Source organism: Salmo salar, chromosome 05, assembly GCF_965601325.2.
Source record: "Salmo salar chromosome 05, fSalSal1, whole genome shotgun sequence".
Lineage (NCBI taxonomy): Eukaryota > Metazoa > Chordata > Actinopteri > Salmoniformes > Salmonidae > Salmo > Salmo salar.
In genome coordinates, this window is record NC_138295.1 from 73,452,575 (window position 1) to 73,467,500 (window position 14,926).

Genomic DNA, 14,926 nt, shown 5'->3' on the forward strand with positions numbered 1-14,926 from the left:
ACCTGATGTGTCCGAGGCTGAGCTCGGGGAGGTATGGCAGTTTCTTGACCTGGATGATGGAGTCATAGAGGGAGGGCTGCAGGCCCTGGGCCACCATGTTGGCCAGGATCACCGCCACCATCATGGGCAGGATGTGGGAGATCTGGCCTGTCAGCTCAAAACAGATCACAGCCGTGGACACCGTGTGGGTCACTGCCCCGGTCAGGGCCGCGGCACCTGGGATAAGGAGGGCAGGAGAGAGAAAGGGAGGGGAAGGAGAGAGGGAGGAAGGTAGGGGAAGGAGAGAGGGAGGGGAAGGAGAGAGGAAGGGAGAGAGGGAGGGGAAGAATAGAGGCAGGGAAAGGAGAGAGGAAGGGAGGGAGGTAGGGGAAGGAAAGAGGAAGGGAGGGAGGTATGGGAAGGAGAGAGGAAGGGAGAGAGGGAGGGGGAGGAGAGAGGGAGGGGAAGGAGAGAGGAAGGGAGAGAGGGAGGGGAAGAAGAGAGGCAGGGAAAGGAGAGAGGAAGGGAGGGAGGTAGGGGAAGGAAAGAGGAAGGGAGGGAGGTATGGGAAGGAGAGAGGAAGGGAGAGAGGGAGGGGGAGGAGAGAGGGAGGGGAAGGAGAGAGGAAGGGAGAGAGGGAGGGGAAGAAGAGAGGCAGGGAAAGGAGAGAGGAAGGGAGGGAGGTAGGGGAAGGAAAGAGGAAGGGAGGGAGGTATGGGAAGGAGAGAGGAAGGGAGAGAGGGAGGGGGAGGAGAGAGGGAGGGGGAGGAGAGAGGAAGAGAAAGTATAGAGGGAGGGAAGGAGAGATCAGGAGTCACGACAAGGCAGAAAGGGAAGGAGAGATGGTGTTAAATGACATCATTGTGTATGACAGGATAGTGGGCAGTCATTTTGATATGTATAGATTATAAATACATCACATGCGACTTGTAATAAGACTAAGCAATTGGCCTATTAAACCCTACTCCATAAAGATAATTAACAATATGCAAGAGACTATGGTTGAGTTACAGTAATAGACAATGAAGGAATGTCTGAGAATGGATTCTAAATAGAAGTGTATTTAATTACTTTGTAAAATGAATGGATTCACATACAAGGCATACAGCTTCAGTTACAAAGCATTAACAAGCATTACAAGGCATTATTCCAAGCATGGTCAGAGAGAGAGAGAGAAACCATAGCCTGAAAGGCCCTGCCCCAAAAGTTCATGGGGTGGAGAGAGAAAGAAAAGAATGAAAGTATCTCATCACAGCTGGTCAGGAGCAAATAAGAAAAAGAACAATGAACCTTTAATAAACATCTGAGTTGTTTGGACTCAAAACCTGAGATGTTGACCAATAGTATTACAGTAAAGTTAACATCCAATCAGATGTCAGACCTACATGATGTAACCTCTCAGAGGTGTGACAATGGGGGTTGGCAAGACCAACACAGAGAATGCTGAATTCCGAAGACAACACATAGCAAATTCTTGCATACAGCTGATAAGAAGAGTCCCTTCTGGGGCTGGGCTGCCCTACAACAGCAGCAAGGCAAGATGAGACTTCAGAGGAGACTCACCAATGACAGCATAGCCCCCGGGGAGGATGCGATAAACTATCCCATCAAACAGGATACCGTTTGGGAAGAGAGTGGCCATGATCTCCCCTACCAGACGCCCAAATGCTGCCCCTGGGGGAGAGGGGAGAGGGGAGAGAGAAAGGGGAGAGAGAGGAGAGAGAAAGGGGAGAGGAGATAGAAAGGGGAGAGAGAGGAGAGAGAATACTCAGTTGTGCTTTAGGACAGGTTTAAAGCATGTTTTAAACCTGATGTCTGATACATCTTGTTTAGATTCCCAGGTCTGATCTCAGCCTCTTACCCAGTATGAACACTGGCATGAAGGCTCCAGACGGGATGGGCATCGTCGTGGAAACAGCAGACATCCAGAACTAGAACATTGAGAAGGTATGTGAATGACAGAGAGACCTAATACAAATCCTTTATAGAATCTAATAGAGAAACAATGACAAGGTAAACTTCATGAGAACAAGGTTGCAACTCTTTTCATTTTGATTTAATAGCCTGACCACAGCATAATATGAGAAGAAAGGCCATGTGTTTTGTTCCATGATGGAGGACGTACCTTCATGACGAAGAAGAGGAGGAGGATGAGGAAGACGCTAACGTCGGGGTGCAGCCAGGCTGAGGAGCGCCCCAGTCCGGGGGGAAGGGCGGTGGCAGACAGTTTGGTCCAGGTGAAGTTATCAAACAGAGAGTTAATACACTCTCTAGGCATCAGCTGAACGGGGGGGGGGGGGGGGGGGGGGGAGTGAGAGACAGAGAGCGAGACAGAGAAAGAGAGAGATCATTAATTTATGACCCTCGTCACAGGTAGTAGAGAGTGAATTGCACTCAGTCATCACAATCAATCAATCAATCAATCAAACTGAAACTCAGCCTAAAACACAAAGAGCAAGCAACGCAGATGTAGAAGCACGGTGGCTAGGAAAAATTCCCTAGAAAGGCAGGAACATAGGAAGAAACCTACAGAGGAACCAGGCTCTGAGGGGTGGCCAGTCCTCTTCTGGCTGTGCCAGTGGAGATTAAAAGAGTTCATGGCCATTTAGACTAGATCGTTCTTCAAGATGTTCACACGTTCATAGATGACCAGCAGGGTCAAATAATAATCACAGTGGTTCTAGGTTATGACAGTGGTTATAGGTTATACATCTCTGCATGAGTGGGTATACAGTGGTGTTGAAAGATTTATTTATCCGTATCACCTTAAAACCGCACTACAAAACATTATAGTTAACAGGGTTGCTTACTTCAGCCTGTAGGCAATACATGGATTTATAAAAGGTTATTCTATAAGTCATGAACATAAACTCTTATAAGCTCAATAATGCTCTCTGACCTCTCCAGCCATGAACTGGCCGAATCCAGGAGGAAAGGTCAGGGTGGCGATGACAAACGTCACTGCACCTGGGTAGATTAACCGACTGAACACACACAATCGCGCAAACACACACGCATGCGCACAAATACAAAGACACGCGCACACACACACACACACACACACACACACACACCACACACACACACACACACACACACACACACACACACACACACACACACACACACACACACACACACACACACACACACACACACACACACACACACACAATATTATTAAACAACTGGGATACGATACTCAACCGTTATAACAAACCACAATGCCATTACTTAAATGTGAAGCATTTTAGGGTAATAACGTAAATTGGCAGGAATCTCATCCCAGTTCATTGTCTGGCTGTCAGGCTGTTGAGTTCATGGCAGGACACCTCTACTGCTCTGCCCCTCCTAATGTGTGAGCTCAATGTACCTTGACTGGTGAGTGAATGGCTAAGTGAATGTCTCTAACTGAGTGAATGGCTGGCTGTTAAGCCATGCTTGTCTGGGTCAACGTCCTGTACCAGACTACTTTGTAAGAAGAGGCTACCCAAATGAACCTCATCTGGAATGGAATGTGGAAAGTGTCAGGGATCTGGGTAATAATGTCTGCTAAGCATTACAATTGTGAAGACATTTGAGTGAGTGTAACAGTGTGTGTGTACTGTGTGTGTGTACTGTGTGTGTATGTATGCAAGTGCGTGAGTGCGTGATGTCTCACTGCTTGGTCAGAAAGCGTGTGAGAGCCGTCTGTCTCCTCATCACTAGAACCACCTGTCTGTTCAGGTAGACAAAGAAGGCCCCCAGGAACCCACAGGAGATTCTACAACAGACAGACAGGGGACAGGGAGTCAGGAACCCACAGGAGATTCTACAACAGACAGACAGGGAGTCAGGAACCCACAGGAGATTCTACAACAGACAGACAGGGGACAGGGAGTCAGGAACCCACAGGAGATTCTACAACAGGGAGTCAGGAAGACACACACACACAAACCCATTGATCCCCACACCATCACAAAGTGGGTGAAGTTCAGTTGAAGACTGTAGGGTCAAAAAGGGGTGTGACGAATATTTACTAAGCGCTCTCACCCAATGATAGCAAAGGCTGGGAGCTCCTGCAGGTCAAAGGGAAAATCCATCCGGAAGTTGGTCCGGAAAAGAGCTGTAATGGTGACTGTGACAGGGATAGCGAGAGAGTGAGAGAGTGAAAGCCGATCCTATTCTAAAACACCTGGCATGAATATGACATCACCATGAGAGAAAAGGTGTACAGTGGGATTCAGTTGTTCTGGAGAGGAAATATGTGTGTGATGTGGTGCTGCCTGGCTTACCTGCATCTTTGTTCCACACAGACAGCACCCTGAATATGAAGGCACTGAAGGTGGCAGCGAAATACCCTCTCCAGTAATTCCTCACAGCAAAGTAGGTAGACGTGACCTCAATGCTGAACAACACCCCTGGAGAGGAGAGAAGAAGAGGGGAAGGACAAGAGAGAGAGAGAGAGGGATGGATGGATGGATGGATGGAGGGAGAGAGATAGATAGATTTGAGTTGAAGTGAGCAGAATGAGCACACACACCACACACACACACACACACACACACACACACACACACACACACACACACACACACACACACACACACACACACACACACACACACACACACACACACACACATACAAACACAGAATAGCTAAATACTCGAGAGCAAAATAAACATCAGAGCGAATCAGAGACATGACTGTAGGCAAGATGAATGGAGATTATAAAAGACAATATTTGAAAAGTAGAGACAAGCTTTAATGATTTTAGCTGAGTGTTTCCATTCTATGCTGAGGCTATCTCAGCACTGTAGATTACTGTTACAGGAAGGGGAGAGCAGTGGGGGGTTAGAGGGACAGAGAGGGATGTAGAGAGAGATAGAGGGGGTTAGAGAGAGAGAGAGGGATGTAGAGAGGGAGAGGGGGTTAGAGAGAGAGAGAGGGATGTAGAGAGAGATAGAGGGGTTAGAGGGAGAGAGAGAGGGATGTAGAGAAAGATAGACAGGGTTAGAGGGAGAGAGAGAGGGATGTAGAGAGAGATAGAGGGGTTAGAGGGAGAGAGAGGGAGAAGGATGTAGAGAGAGATAGAAAGTAGTGGGAATGACATGGAGAGGTATTCAGAAAGGTAGAGCAGGGGTTAAAGAGGAGGATAGGATTGTGAGAGTGGTATAGAAAGAGGTGTAGTGAAGGAGTGATAGTGGTATAGAAAGAGGTGTAGTGAAGGAGTGATAGTGGGGTAGAAAGAGGTATAGTGAAGGAGTGATTGTGGTATAGAAAGAGGTGTAGTGAAGGAGTGATAGTGGTATAGAAAGAGGTGTAGTGAAGGAGTGATAGTGGTATATAAATAGGTGTAGTGAAGGAGTGATGGGGTGTAGAAAGAGGTGTAGTGAAGGAGTGATAGTGGGGTAGAAAGAGGTATAGTGAAGGAGTGATGGGGTGAAGAAAGAGGTGTAGTGAAGGAGTGATAGTGGTATAGAAAGAGGTGTAGTGAAGGAGTGATAGTGGTGTAGAAAGAGGTGTAGTGAAGTACAGCAGAGAGGTCATAGTGTAGTGGCTAGGGAGTGATACAGTACCTCCTAGAGGAGTGCCGAAACAGCAGCCCACCCCCACGGCACAGCCCACTGTCAGAATGTCTGTGTAACCACAGGGGTTCTACTGACACAGAGAAGAGAGGGAGGAGAGAGGAGGAGAGGGAGGGAGAGGAGTCGAGAGACAGAGGTAGAAAATACAGAACAGCACAGCAGAGAACCGCCAAACCAACCAAGCTCACCAGAGAGTCACACAAGCCCTGAACAAATCATCAAAATAGACAGAGACAGAGAGAGACCAGACAGACAGAACAGGCTGTCTAGTCAATAGGACAAAATGCTCAGGCCATTGCATATAGAATTACATACAGCCAGCAATATTCATTATTCATTACACAGTTAATTCCATTCTATACAATACATTTCTATCTGTAACATTCTATGCATTGCACCCCACTGCTCCATAACCCCCAGGTCTCTGGTGCTGCCATGGAGAGGTGCATGTAGGGGTATGTGGGCGGGACTTGCCTCCCACGGGGGCGGCGAAGCAGGTGGCCACTCCCACAGCACACGCACATACCAGCAGGTCCTGGTTATGGGCACTGCTCTGGGGGCAGGGGTCCACGGAACAAACGAGAGGTGGTGGGTGGGTGGAGGGTGAGGGGATAAACAAGGGGGGAAAGAGAGAGCGGAGAGGGAGTGGGAGAGGAGAGGAAGGGGAGAACATGGGAGGCAGGGATGGGGAGGAGATGTGGGAAGGGAGAGAGGGAAGAGCGAGGGGAGGGGGGAGACAGAGACAGTCACGGGAGGTCAGTGTTAATACACATGCCAGACATAACCATCACACTATTAATACACAGACAATGTGTGAGGGAGGGAGAGAAAGAGACAAAGAGAGTGAGAGACATAGAGAAGAGAGAGAGAGAGAGAGAGAGAGAGAGAGAGAGAGAAAGAGAGAGAGAGAGAGGAGAGCGAGATAGAGAGGGGAGAGAGAGCGAGAGAGAGGGGAGAGATTGAACGAGAGAGAGGGGACAGAGAGAGAGGGAAAGAGAGAGAGAGAGAGAGAGGAGAGAGAGAGAGAGAGGAGAGAGAGACAGTCATAACAACAACAAGAACAAGATACTTAAAAAAGACACAATTAAGAGGACAGACATGACAGAGCGACAGCCTCACAGCCACATTCCATATTACTGTTATTACTCAGGTCAAATGTCATGCTAGTCAGAGTGGGGGTTGCTGGGAGTTGTAGTTTGTTTTGGTCAGGGTTTTGGCTTACCTCATACACTCCAGAGAAGATGGACATGATTTTACTCAGCACAGCAGCACAGATACTGGCAATGTGGACGAAGGGACCCTAGGAAGCATGGGAGGGAGGAGGACAGAGTCAGTCACACACTTGAGGTAGAAGTTGCCCTTCTCCAGTCCCCACAGATCTAGGATCAGATTACCCTTCCCTTAATCCTAATTCTTAACCATTAGGGGGATGAGAAAATACCAGACCTTATATCAGTGGTTGGGAAAATCTCCTGCTATTCACAGAGACAAAGAGCACAGAGCACAGACATGGACAATTTGCTCTGACTTGAATTCTTAACTAGGGCACATTGTATCAGCAAAGATGAATCATGATATAATTGCTTTGTTTGACAGTTGACCAGCCTCCATAAAGGGAAAATGTTGAGGAGTTGAGTATATTTGTTTCTGTCCCACAAGGAGGAGCAGAAAACACGACAGAAGATGGTTTATTATACTGCTCACTGGGAGAGAAGGAGACAGAAATGAGGAGAGGGGGAGGGCAGATACAGTAAGGGAGGAAAGTAAGGAAAGAGAGGAAGAGGAAGGGAAGAAGCAGAGAGATAAAAAGAGGGTGATATAATAGATACAGAGGAGAAAGAGGTCAGAGAGAGAGAAAGAGGTCAGAGAGAGAGAAAGAGAGAGAGAGGTCAGAGAGAGAGACAGAGAGAGAGAGAGAAAGGGATGGAGGGAGGGAGGAACTGGGGAGAGAAAGAGAGCGAGAGAGGGGAAGTGAGAGAGGGAGAGAGATAATAATAATAATTGGAGGAGATGAGAAGGTCCACCTCTTTCCCCACAGGCATGCCACTGCCCAGGCCGGCGGTCAGCCCGATGACTTTGGCCACAAAGGCTTTAAGAGTTAGATACTCCTTCAACACCACCCCTCGCAGAATGGTCTTCAGCTCAGGAATACCAGAACCTACATGAGACAGAACAACAGAGAGAATGTTGGAGAAAAAGAGTGATTGATAGGTAGATCCTGGAAACAGAGCAGTTATATCCCACTTATGTACTTTTGGGCAACCAGGTGGGAGAAAGAGATGGAGATAAGGAGAGCAACACTATGTTCAGTACCTACCTATGGCCTGAGGGGCGACTATGTTGCAGAAGAGGGAGGCGAACATGACGAGGACCATGGGGTAGACGACCCAGGCCAGGTACTGTATCAGGACATTCCCCCTCAGCTCCCTGTGCATCCACTTATACGCTGGGAGAGGGGAGAGAGGAGGAGGAGGAGGAGGAAGAGGAAGAGGGGAGATTGGAGCAGTGGGTTACAATCTTTAAAAAAAATGTTATATCTAGAACATAAAACAGGTCTTCGGCTGTTCCTATAGGAGAATCCTTTGAAGAACCCTGTTGGGTTCCACGTAGAACCCTTTCCACAGAAAAATAAAACCAAAAAGGGTTCTACCTGGAACCAAAAAGGGTTCTCCTATGGGAACAACCAAAGAACCCTTTTGAATCCCTTTTTCTGTGTGTAGCGCAGGGAAGAGCAGGGAGGAGCAGGGAAGAGTGTAGAGCAGGGAAGAGTGTAGAGCAGGGAAGGGCAGGGAAGTGTGTAGAGCAGGGAAGGGCAGGGAAGAGCAGGGAAGTGTGTAGAGCAGGGAAGAGCAGGGAAGCACAGGGAAGAGTGTAGAGCAGGGAAGAGCAGGGAAGAGCAGGGAAGTGTGTAGAGCAGGGAAGAGCAGGGAAGCACAGGGAAGAGTGTAGAGCAGGGAAGAGCAGGGAAGAGCAGGGAAGAGTGTAGTGCAGGGAAGAGCAGGGAAGAGCAGGGAAGAGCAGGGAAGGGCAGGGAAGTGTGTAGAGCAGGGAAGAGAAGGGAAGAGCAGGGAAGTGTGTAGAGCAGGGAAGAGCAGGGAAGAGTGTAGAGCAGGGAAGAGAAGGGAAGAGCAGGGAAACGTGTAGAGCAGGGAAGGTCAACATCTATACCCTTCAACATCGTCCCCACAGTGACCGTACGCACATATCCCAACCAGAAGCCATGGATTACTGGCAACATTCTCACTGAGCTGCTGCTTTCAAGGAGTGGGACACTAATCCAGATGCTTATAAGAAATGCTGCTACGTCCTCCGACTAACCATCAAACAGGCAATACAGGACTAAGATCGAATCCTACTACACTGGCTCTGACGCTCGTCGGATGTGGCTGGGCTTGCAAACTCTCACAGATTACTAAGGGAAACCCTGCCGAGAGCTGACCAGTGACACAAGTCTACCAGACGGCCACCCGCAGGTGGTGAGGGTAGGCAACAACACATCCGCCACACTGACGCTAAACACAGGGGTCCTCAGGGGTGCGTGTTCAGTCCCCTCCTGTACTCCCTGCTCACCCATGACTGCGTGACCGCGCATGTCTCCAACACCATCCTTAAGTTTCCCGATGACAAAACGGTGGTAGGCCTGGACGAAGAGACAACCTATAGGGAGGAGGTCAGAGACCTGGCAGAACAACCTCTCCCTCAATGTGGGCAAGACAAAGGACCTTATCGTGGACTACAGAAAACTGAGGGCAGAACACGTACCCATTCACATCGACATGGCTGTAGTGGAGCGGGTCAAGTTCCTCGGTGTCCAAATCACTAAGGCCCTATCATGGTCCAAATGCACCTACACAGTCATGAAGAGGGCACGACAATGCCTCTTCCCCCTCAGGCGGCTGAAAAGATTTTGCATGGGCCCTCAGATCCTCAAAAAGTTCTACAGCTGCACCATTGAGAGCATCTTGACTGGCTGCATCACCACTTTGTACGACAACTGCTCAGCATCTGACCCCAAGGCGCTACAGAGGGTAATGCATACAGCGTAGTACATCACTGGTGCCGAACTCCCTGCCATCCAGAACCTCTATACCAGACGGTGTCAGAGGAAGGCCCCAAAAATTGTCAAAGACTCCAGCCACCAAGTCATAGACTGTTCTCTCTGCTACCGCACTGCAAGCGGTACCGGAGCACTAAGTCTGGGACCAAAAGGGTCCTGAACAGCTTCTAACCCGAAAGCCATAAGACTGCTGAACAGTTAATCAAATGTTTGCACACTCACTAGACTCTACCCACACATACTACACTGACACACACACACACACACACACACACACACACACACACACACACACCACACACACACACACACACACACACACACACACACACACACACACACACACACACACACACACACACACACACACACACACACACACACACACAAGCTACATAAGCTCACACATACAAAACACACACACATGCATATGTATGGCAACTGCTCGGCATCTGACCATAAGGCGCTACAGAGGGTAGTGCGAACGGCCCAGTACATCACTGGGGCCAAGGTTCCTGACATCCAGGACCTATATAATAGGCGGTGTCAGAGGAAAGCCCGTTAAATTGTCAGAGACTCCAGTCATCCAAGTTATAGACTGTTTTCTCTGCTACCGCACGGCAAGCGTAACTGGAGCGCCAAGTCTGGGACCGAAAGGCTCCTTAACAGCTTCTACCACCAAGCCATAAGACTGCTGAACAGTTAATCAAATGGCCACCGGACAATTACATTGACCCCCCCCCCAGCTACTTGCTGTTTATTATCTATGGATAGTCACTTCACCCCTACCTACATGTACAAAATCACCTCTAACCTGTACCCCCGCACACTGACTCGGTACCGGTACCCCCTGTAGATATCCTCGTTATTGTTATGTTATTGTGTTACTTTTAATTTTATTTATTTTATACTTTAGTTTATTTGGTAAATATTTTCTTAACTCTTCTTGAACTGCACTGTTGGTTAAGGGCTTGTAAGTAAGCATTTCACAGTAAGGTCTACACTTGTATTTGGCGCATGTGACAAATACAGTTTGATTTGATTTGACACCGCACTCAAACACATAGACACACTTTCATGCAGCTGCTACTCTGTTTATTATATATCCTGATTGCCTAGTCACTTTTACCCCTACCTACCTGTTCATACAGTATTACCTTGATGACCTCAACTACCTGGTAGCCCTGCACTGGAACTGCTTGTATTTAGCCTCGTTATTGTTCTCATTGTCTTATTATTTCCTTTTTTATTTAGCAAATATGTGTCTTACTTTTTAACTCTGTATTGTTGGTTAGGGGCTCGTAAGTTAGCATTACTCTGTAAAGTCTACACCTGTGGTATTCTGCGCATCTCACTAATAACATTTTATTTGACTTTATTTGACTTACCTAGGCGGTAGGGACTGGGGGTTGACTTGAGATTGAGTAGCAGGCCTAAATTGAGCTCAAATAGCTCATGATATTGATCCTCAGTTTTTATCCTGTCTTGTATGGCCATCTAGTGAGGGTACCTGGCATGCTACAGCCACAGTGGATTATGGGGACTGTAGTCATGTACCTTGTAAGCTCTTGGCACTGGTGTAGTCCATGCTCCAGCTGACCAGGGCCATGGTGAGTCCCAGCAGCACCAGGAAGATCCAGTCCTCCCCCAGCTTGGTCACGATGTATCGCTGTATACGAGCCACACAGTCTGGAACAACACAATAAGCTATATTACTGTATGTGTTTAGGCCTCAATATAACTTTTACCAGGGGTTATTTACAGTGATGTAGCTAGAACTAGTCCTTGTCTCTCACCTTGGCATTTGGAGTAGGGGCGGGGCTTCTTTGTGGAGGAGGTGTGGCTGAGATATGACTCCATGGTGACGGTGTTGTGATGTCGTTGGCCACGCCCCCGTCTGGCGTTGACCATGTTGTTTTCTCCTGTCTGTTTCCTCCATTGTCTCTCTGTCAGCAGCCGTGTGGCTTCCCGCCTGGCAAAGCTACCCAGTTGTTCCCTGTACTCCCCGTAGAGCTGGACAGAGCAAAGACTTCATTACCCAGGAAGCAATGTTGAATCTACATTACATTACCGAGAAGGCTCAGCGGGTTCCCTCTACTCGCCCATGGACATGGATAGAGCAGGATACTACATATAATTACCAAGAGCACCTCCCTGGATAGAGCAAAGACTATATAGTATTACCCAGAAAGCCTTGCACTTTCCTGGACAGAGCAGACTTCATTACCCAGAAAGCCTTCTAGTTCTCTTCATTACCAAGAGGTTCCCTAGGCCTTCTCCCCATAGAGCTGAACACTGAGATCAAAGATGACATTACCCAGAACCCCTTGCAGTTTCCTGTACAGAGCAGACTTCATTACCAAGAAAGCATTGCAGCTTTCTTCACTACCAAGAGGCTCCCTGTAGGCCTTCTCCACATAGAGCTGAACACTGAGATAAAAGATTACATTAGCAAGAAAGCCCAGAAATCCCCAGGATGCAGTAGGGTTTTTTAATGTGTTGCATCGTCTTGAATTTGAGGTTAGGGAAGAAAGGCAGATGAGAGAGAGAGGAAGTGATTGGGAGTGGGAGGGCGAGAGAATCAGAGGAAATTAAAAGGGGGATCATAAATCGGAGCGGTGGAGAAAACTGGATCCCGCACAGTGGGATAGCTGGAGATAACGAGGTAGAGAGGGAATGTGCGGCGTGTCTGTAAGGGATACACACCAACCTGAATACCCTGCCGCAGGCCAGAAATAGACAAAACGGGCCAAGAGATCGGAAAAACCCCTCCCTGAGTGGAAGCTGGGCTGGACAGGAGCCAGGTTGCCAGAGGAAGAGATCCCAGGAAGACAGAACATTCCACACCTTCCTCTTCCAACACACATGCACGGATGTACTCACGCACGCACGCACGCACGCACGCACGCACGCACGCACGCACACACACACACACACACACACACACACACACACACACACACACACGCACACACACACACACACACACACACACACACACACACACACACACACACACACACACACACACACACACACACACACACACACACACACACACACACACACACACACAGGAGCTGCTCTAGGATCCGCTTTCACCACCCCACTCCTAATTAACCTACACAGGCTATAAAACACACCTGGACCTGGACCTGTGCTTCAAGACAAGTTACGCTTACACCTACAGTATATCTGCATACCACTAAGTTGCAACGCATGAGTCTAAATCAGTGGAAGAACTAAATCACTGGCGCCAGACAGTCCTGTATCAGGTTCTCACAGGAGAGGAAAGCTGATGCAACCAACCAGGAGGCGTACTGACAACCATGTCAGATGATACCAGGGTTGTGGAGAAATCCAATTTGATTTGATAGGAGAATTTACATTGAATTCAATTCGGATTTCAACACGTTTGGACTGTTGGAATTAGAATTTAATTTAAATTGTAAAAACATGTAATCTTTAGAATTTAATTGGAATTCAATATTTGTGCATTTCCCAGGTAGTATCCAAAAATTGACAGCATGATTTGTTTTAAATAATTTCAACTTGTATTTCTATATTTCCAGTATAGCTAAGCTGTATGAACAGTGGCATCATGAAAGCCTGAAGGAATTATATTGGAATTGGAATTTGTGGAATTGTCTGGTATAATATTGAATTGGGAATTTAATTCTTGAAATTTACATAACATTGGAATTGAGCAGAATTGACATTTTGTTTGAATTCAAATTGGAATTTGTGGAATTGTCTGGTATAATATTGAATTGGGAATTTAATTCTTAAAATGTACTTGAATTGTAATTGAGAATAATTGAAATTTTCTTTGAATTCAAAGACTGACCTGGAATTAGATTGGAATTTGTGGAATTAACCGGAACCCTGGCTGATACAGGTGCAACTGTTGTTCATTTCAAAATGGCTTTGTATATTTATGTAGAGTAAAAGCATTAACGATGTAACACTCTAGTGATTTGTGTTTCACTGTTTACCCACCTCACCTGTGTTTGTCATCTGTTTCTAATTCTCTTCATTCAAAGACTCAATCATGGACACTCTTACTGACAGTTGTGGCTGCTTTGTGTGATGTATTGTTGTCTCTACTTTCTTGACCTTTGTGCTGTTGACTGTGCCCAGTAATGTTTGTACCATGTTTTGTGCTGCTACCATGTTGTGTTGCTACCATGTTGTTGTTATGTTGTGTTTCTACCATGCTGTGTTGTCATGTGTTGCTGCCTTGCTATGTTGTTGTCTTAGGTCTCTCTTTATGTAGTATTGTGTTGTCTCTCTTGTGATGTGTGTTTTGTCCTATATGTATATTGTATTTAAAAGAAAATGTATCCCAGGCCCCGTCCCCGCAGGAGGCCTTTTGCCTTTTGGTAGGCTGTCATTGTAAATAAGAATGTGTTCTTAACTGACTGCCTGGTTAAATAAAGGTTAAATAAAAAAATAAAACAATTTCTAGGGGCAATGTCTAGGCTACTTTGAGGGATTCATTTTTTGTGAACAATAAACGGTCAACAACAATAACGCTGAACTGCCTTGTGCAATGTTTCACCTTGGTTTAACCTCTCTTGACTCATTCCCCATAGGGACCCTTCCCTATACCCTAATAGGGTGATGGAATTACAGGCTATAGTGAGGCTGGTGTTAAACACATCTAATGTTGCCCACTGTTCTTGAACACACCTCTTAAAATGTATTTTGATGTTTTTAAAGTCCTATAGCAAATGTTACTGCAAGTGAGCAAGCTACCTCTACTATCTGTTCATTCCTATTCAAAACAACACTGTATTATATCCAGAGGCTTATGGACTGCCATGCAACAAGCATTTACTCAGTTGTTTTCATTCTGACACTTACACTGTAATAGCTGTACTAACAGTGGATCTATAATTAATTAAGATAAAAAACAAGTAAAACACTGATGTCTTGCCAGGGCAAGCTGACTTAAATGTTCCCTCTCTTCAGGAAGCAATAGACATTATGCTGTATTGATCACATGAACATACAGTAAGTACACATACTTTTGGTCCCCTAAAATGGGGGGACGATGTACAAAAAGTTTTGTTCTTTTTACACGGTTCAGCGGATATGGATGAAAACACCCTCATATTAAAGCTGACAGTCTGCACTTTAACCTCCTAGTAATTGTATCATTTCAAGTCCAAAGTGCTGGAGTACAGAGCCAAAACAACAGAAAATGTGTCACTGTCCCAATACTTTTGGAGCTCACTGTATAACCCCTCAAAAGATACATACGCATTTAACAGCTTAAGATAAATATATAATGTTGTTGCATACAGTACCTGTTCTG

The 14,926-nt window shown here is 46.7% G+C and overlaps 1 protein-coding gene across 2 annotated transcripts in view; it reads right to left on the minus strand.

The window, feature by feature from the left end:
- Positions 1-14,926, minus strand: part of LOC106592935 (chloride channel protein) — a 68,173-nt gene that overhangs the window by 19,050 nt on the left and 34,197 nt on the right. Inside the window, exons 1-15 of one of the 2 annotated variants that reach the window (XM_045718762.2) lie at positions 14,919-14,926; positions 11,403-11,619; positions 11,164-11,295; positions 7,867-7,995; positions 7,574-7,707; positions 6,772-6,849; positions 5,541-5,619; positions 4,254-4,379; positions 4,012-4,096; positions 3,641-3,742; positions 2,879-2,963; positions 2,105-2,260; positions 1,841-1,910; positions 1,543-1,653; positions 3-216 (exon numbers count right to left, since the gene is read on the minus strand). The exon at positions 14,919-14,926 is cut by the window's right edge and continues 67 nt beyond it. In XM_045718762.2, coding sequence (XP_045574718.1) covers positions 3-216; positions 1,543-1,653; positions 1,841-1,910; positions 2,105-2,260; positions 2,879-2,963; positions 3,641-3,742; positions 4,012-4,096; positions 4,254-4,379; positions 5,541-5,619; positions 6,772-6,849; positions 7,574-7,707; positions 7,867-7,995; positions 11,164-11,295; positions 11,403-11,619; positions 14,919-14,926 — 1,726 coding nt within the window. The remainder of the gene's footprint in view (positions 1-2; positions 217-1,542; positions 1,654-1,840; positions 1,911-2,104; positions 2,261-2,878; positions 2,964-3,640; positions 3,743-4,011; positions 4,097-4,253; positions 4,380-5,540; positions 5,620-6,771; positions 6,850-7,573; positions 7,708-7,866; positions 7,996-11,163; positions 11,296-11,402; positions 11,620-14,918) is intronic. The other variant, XM_045718761.2, reaches the window with a different exon arrangement.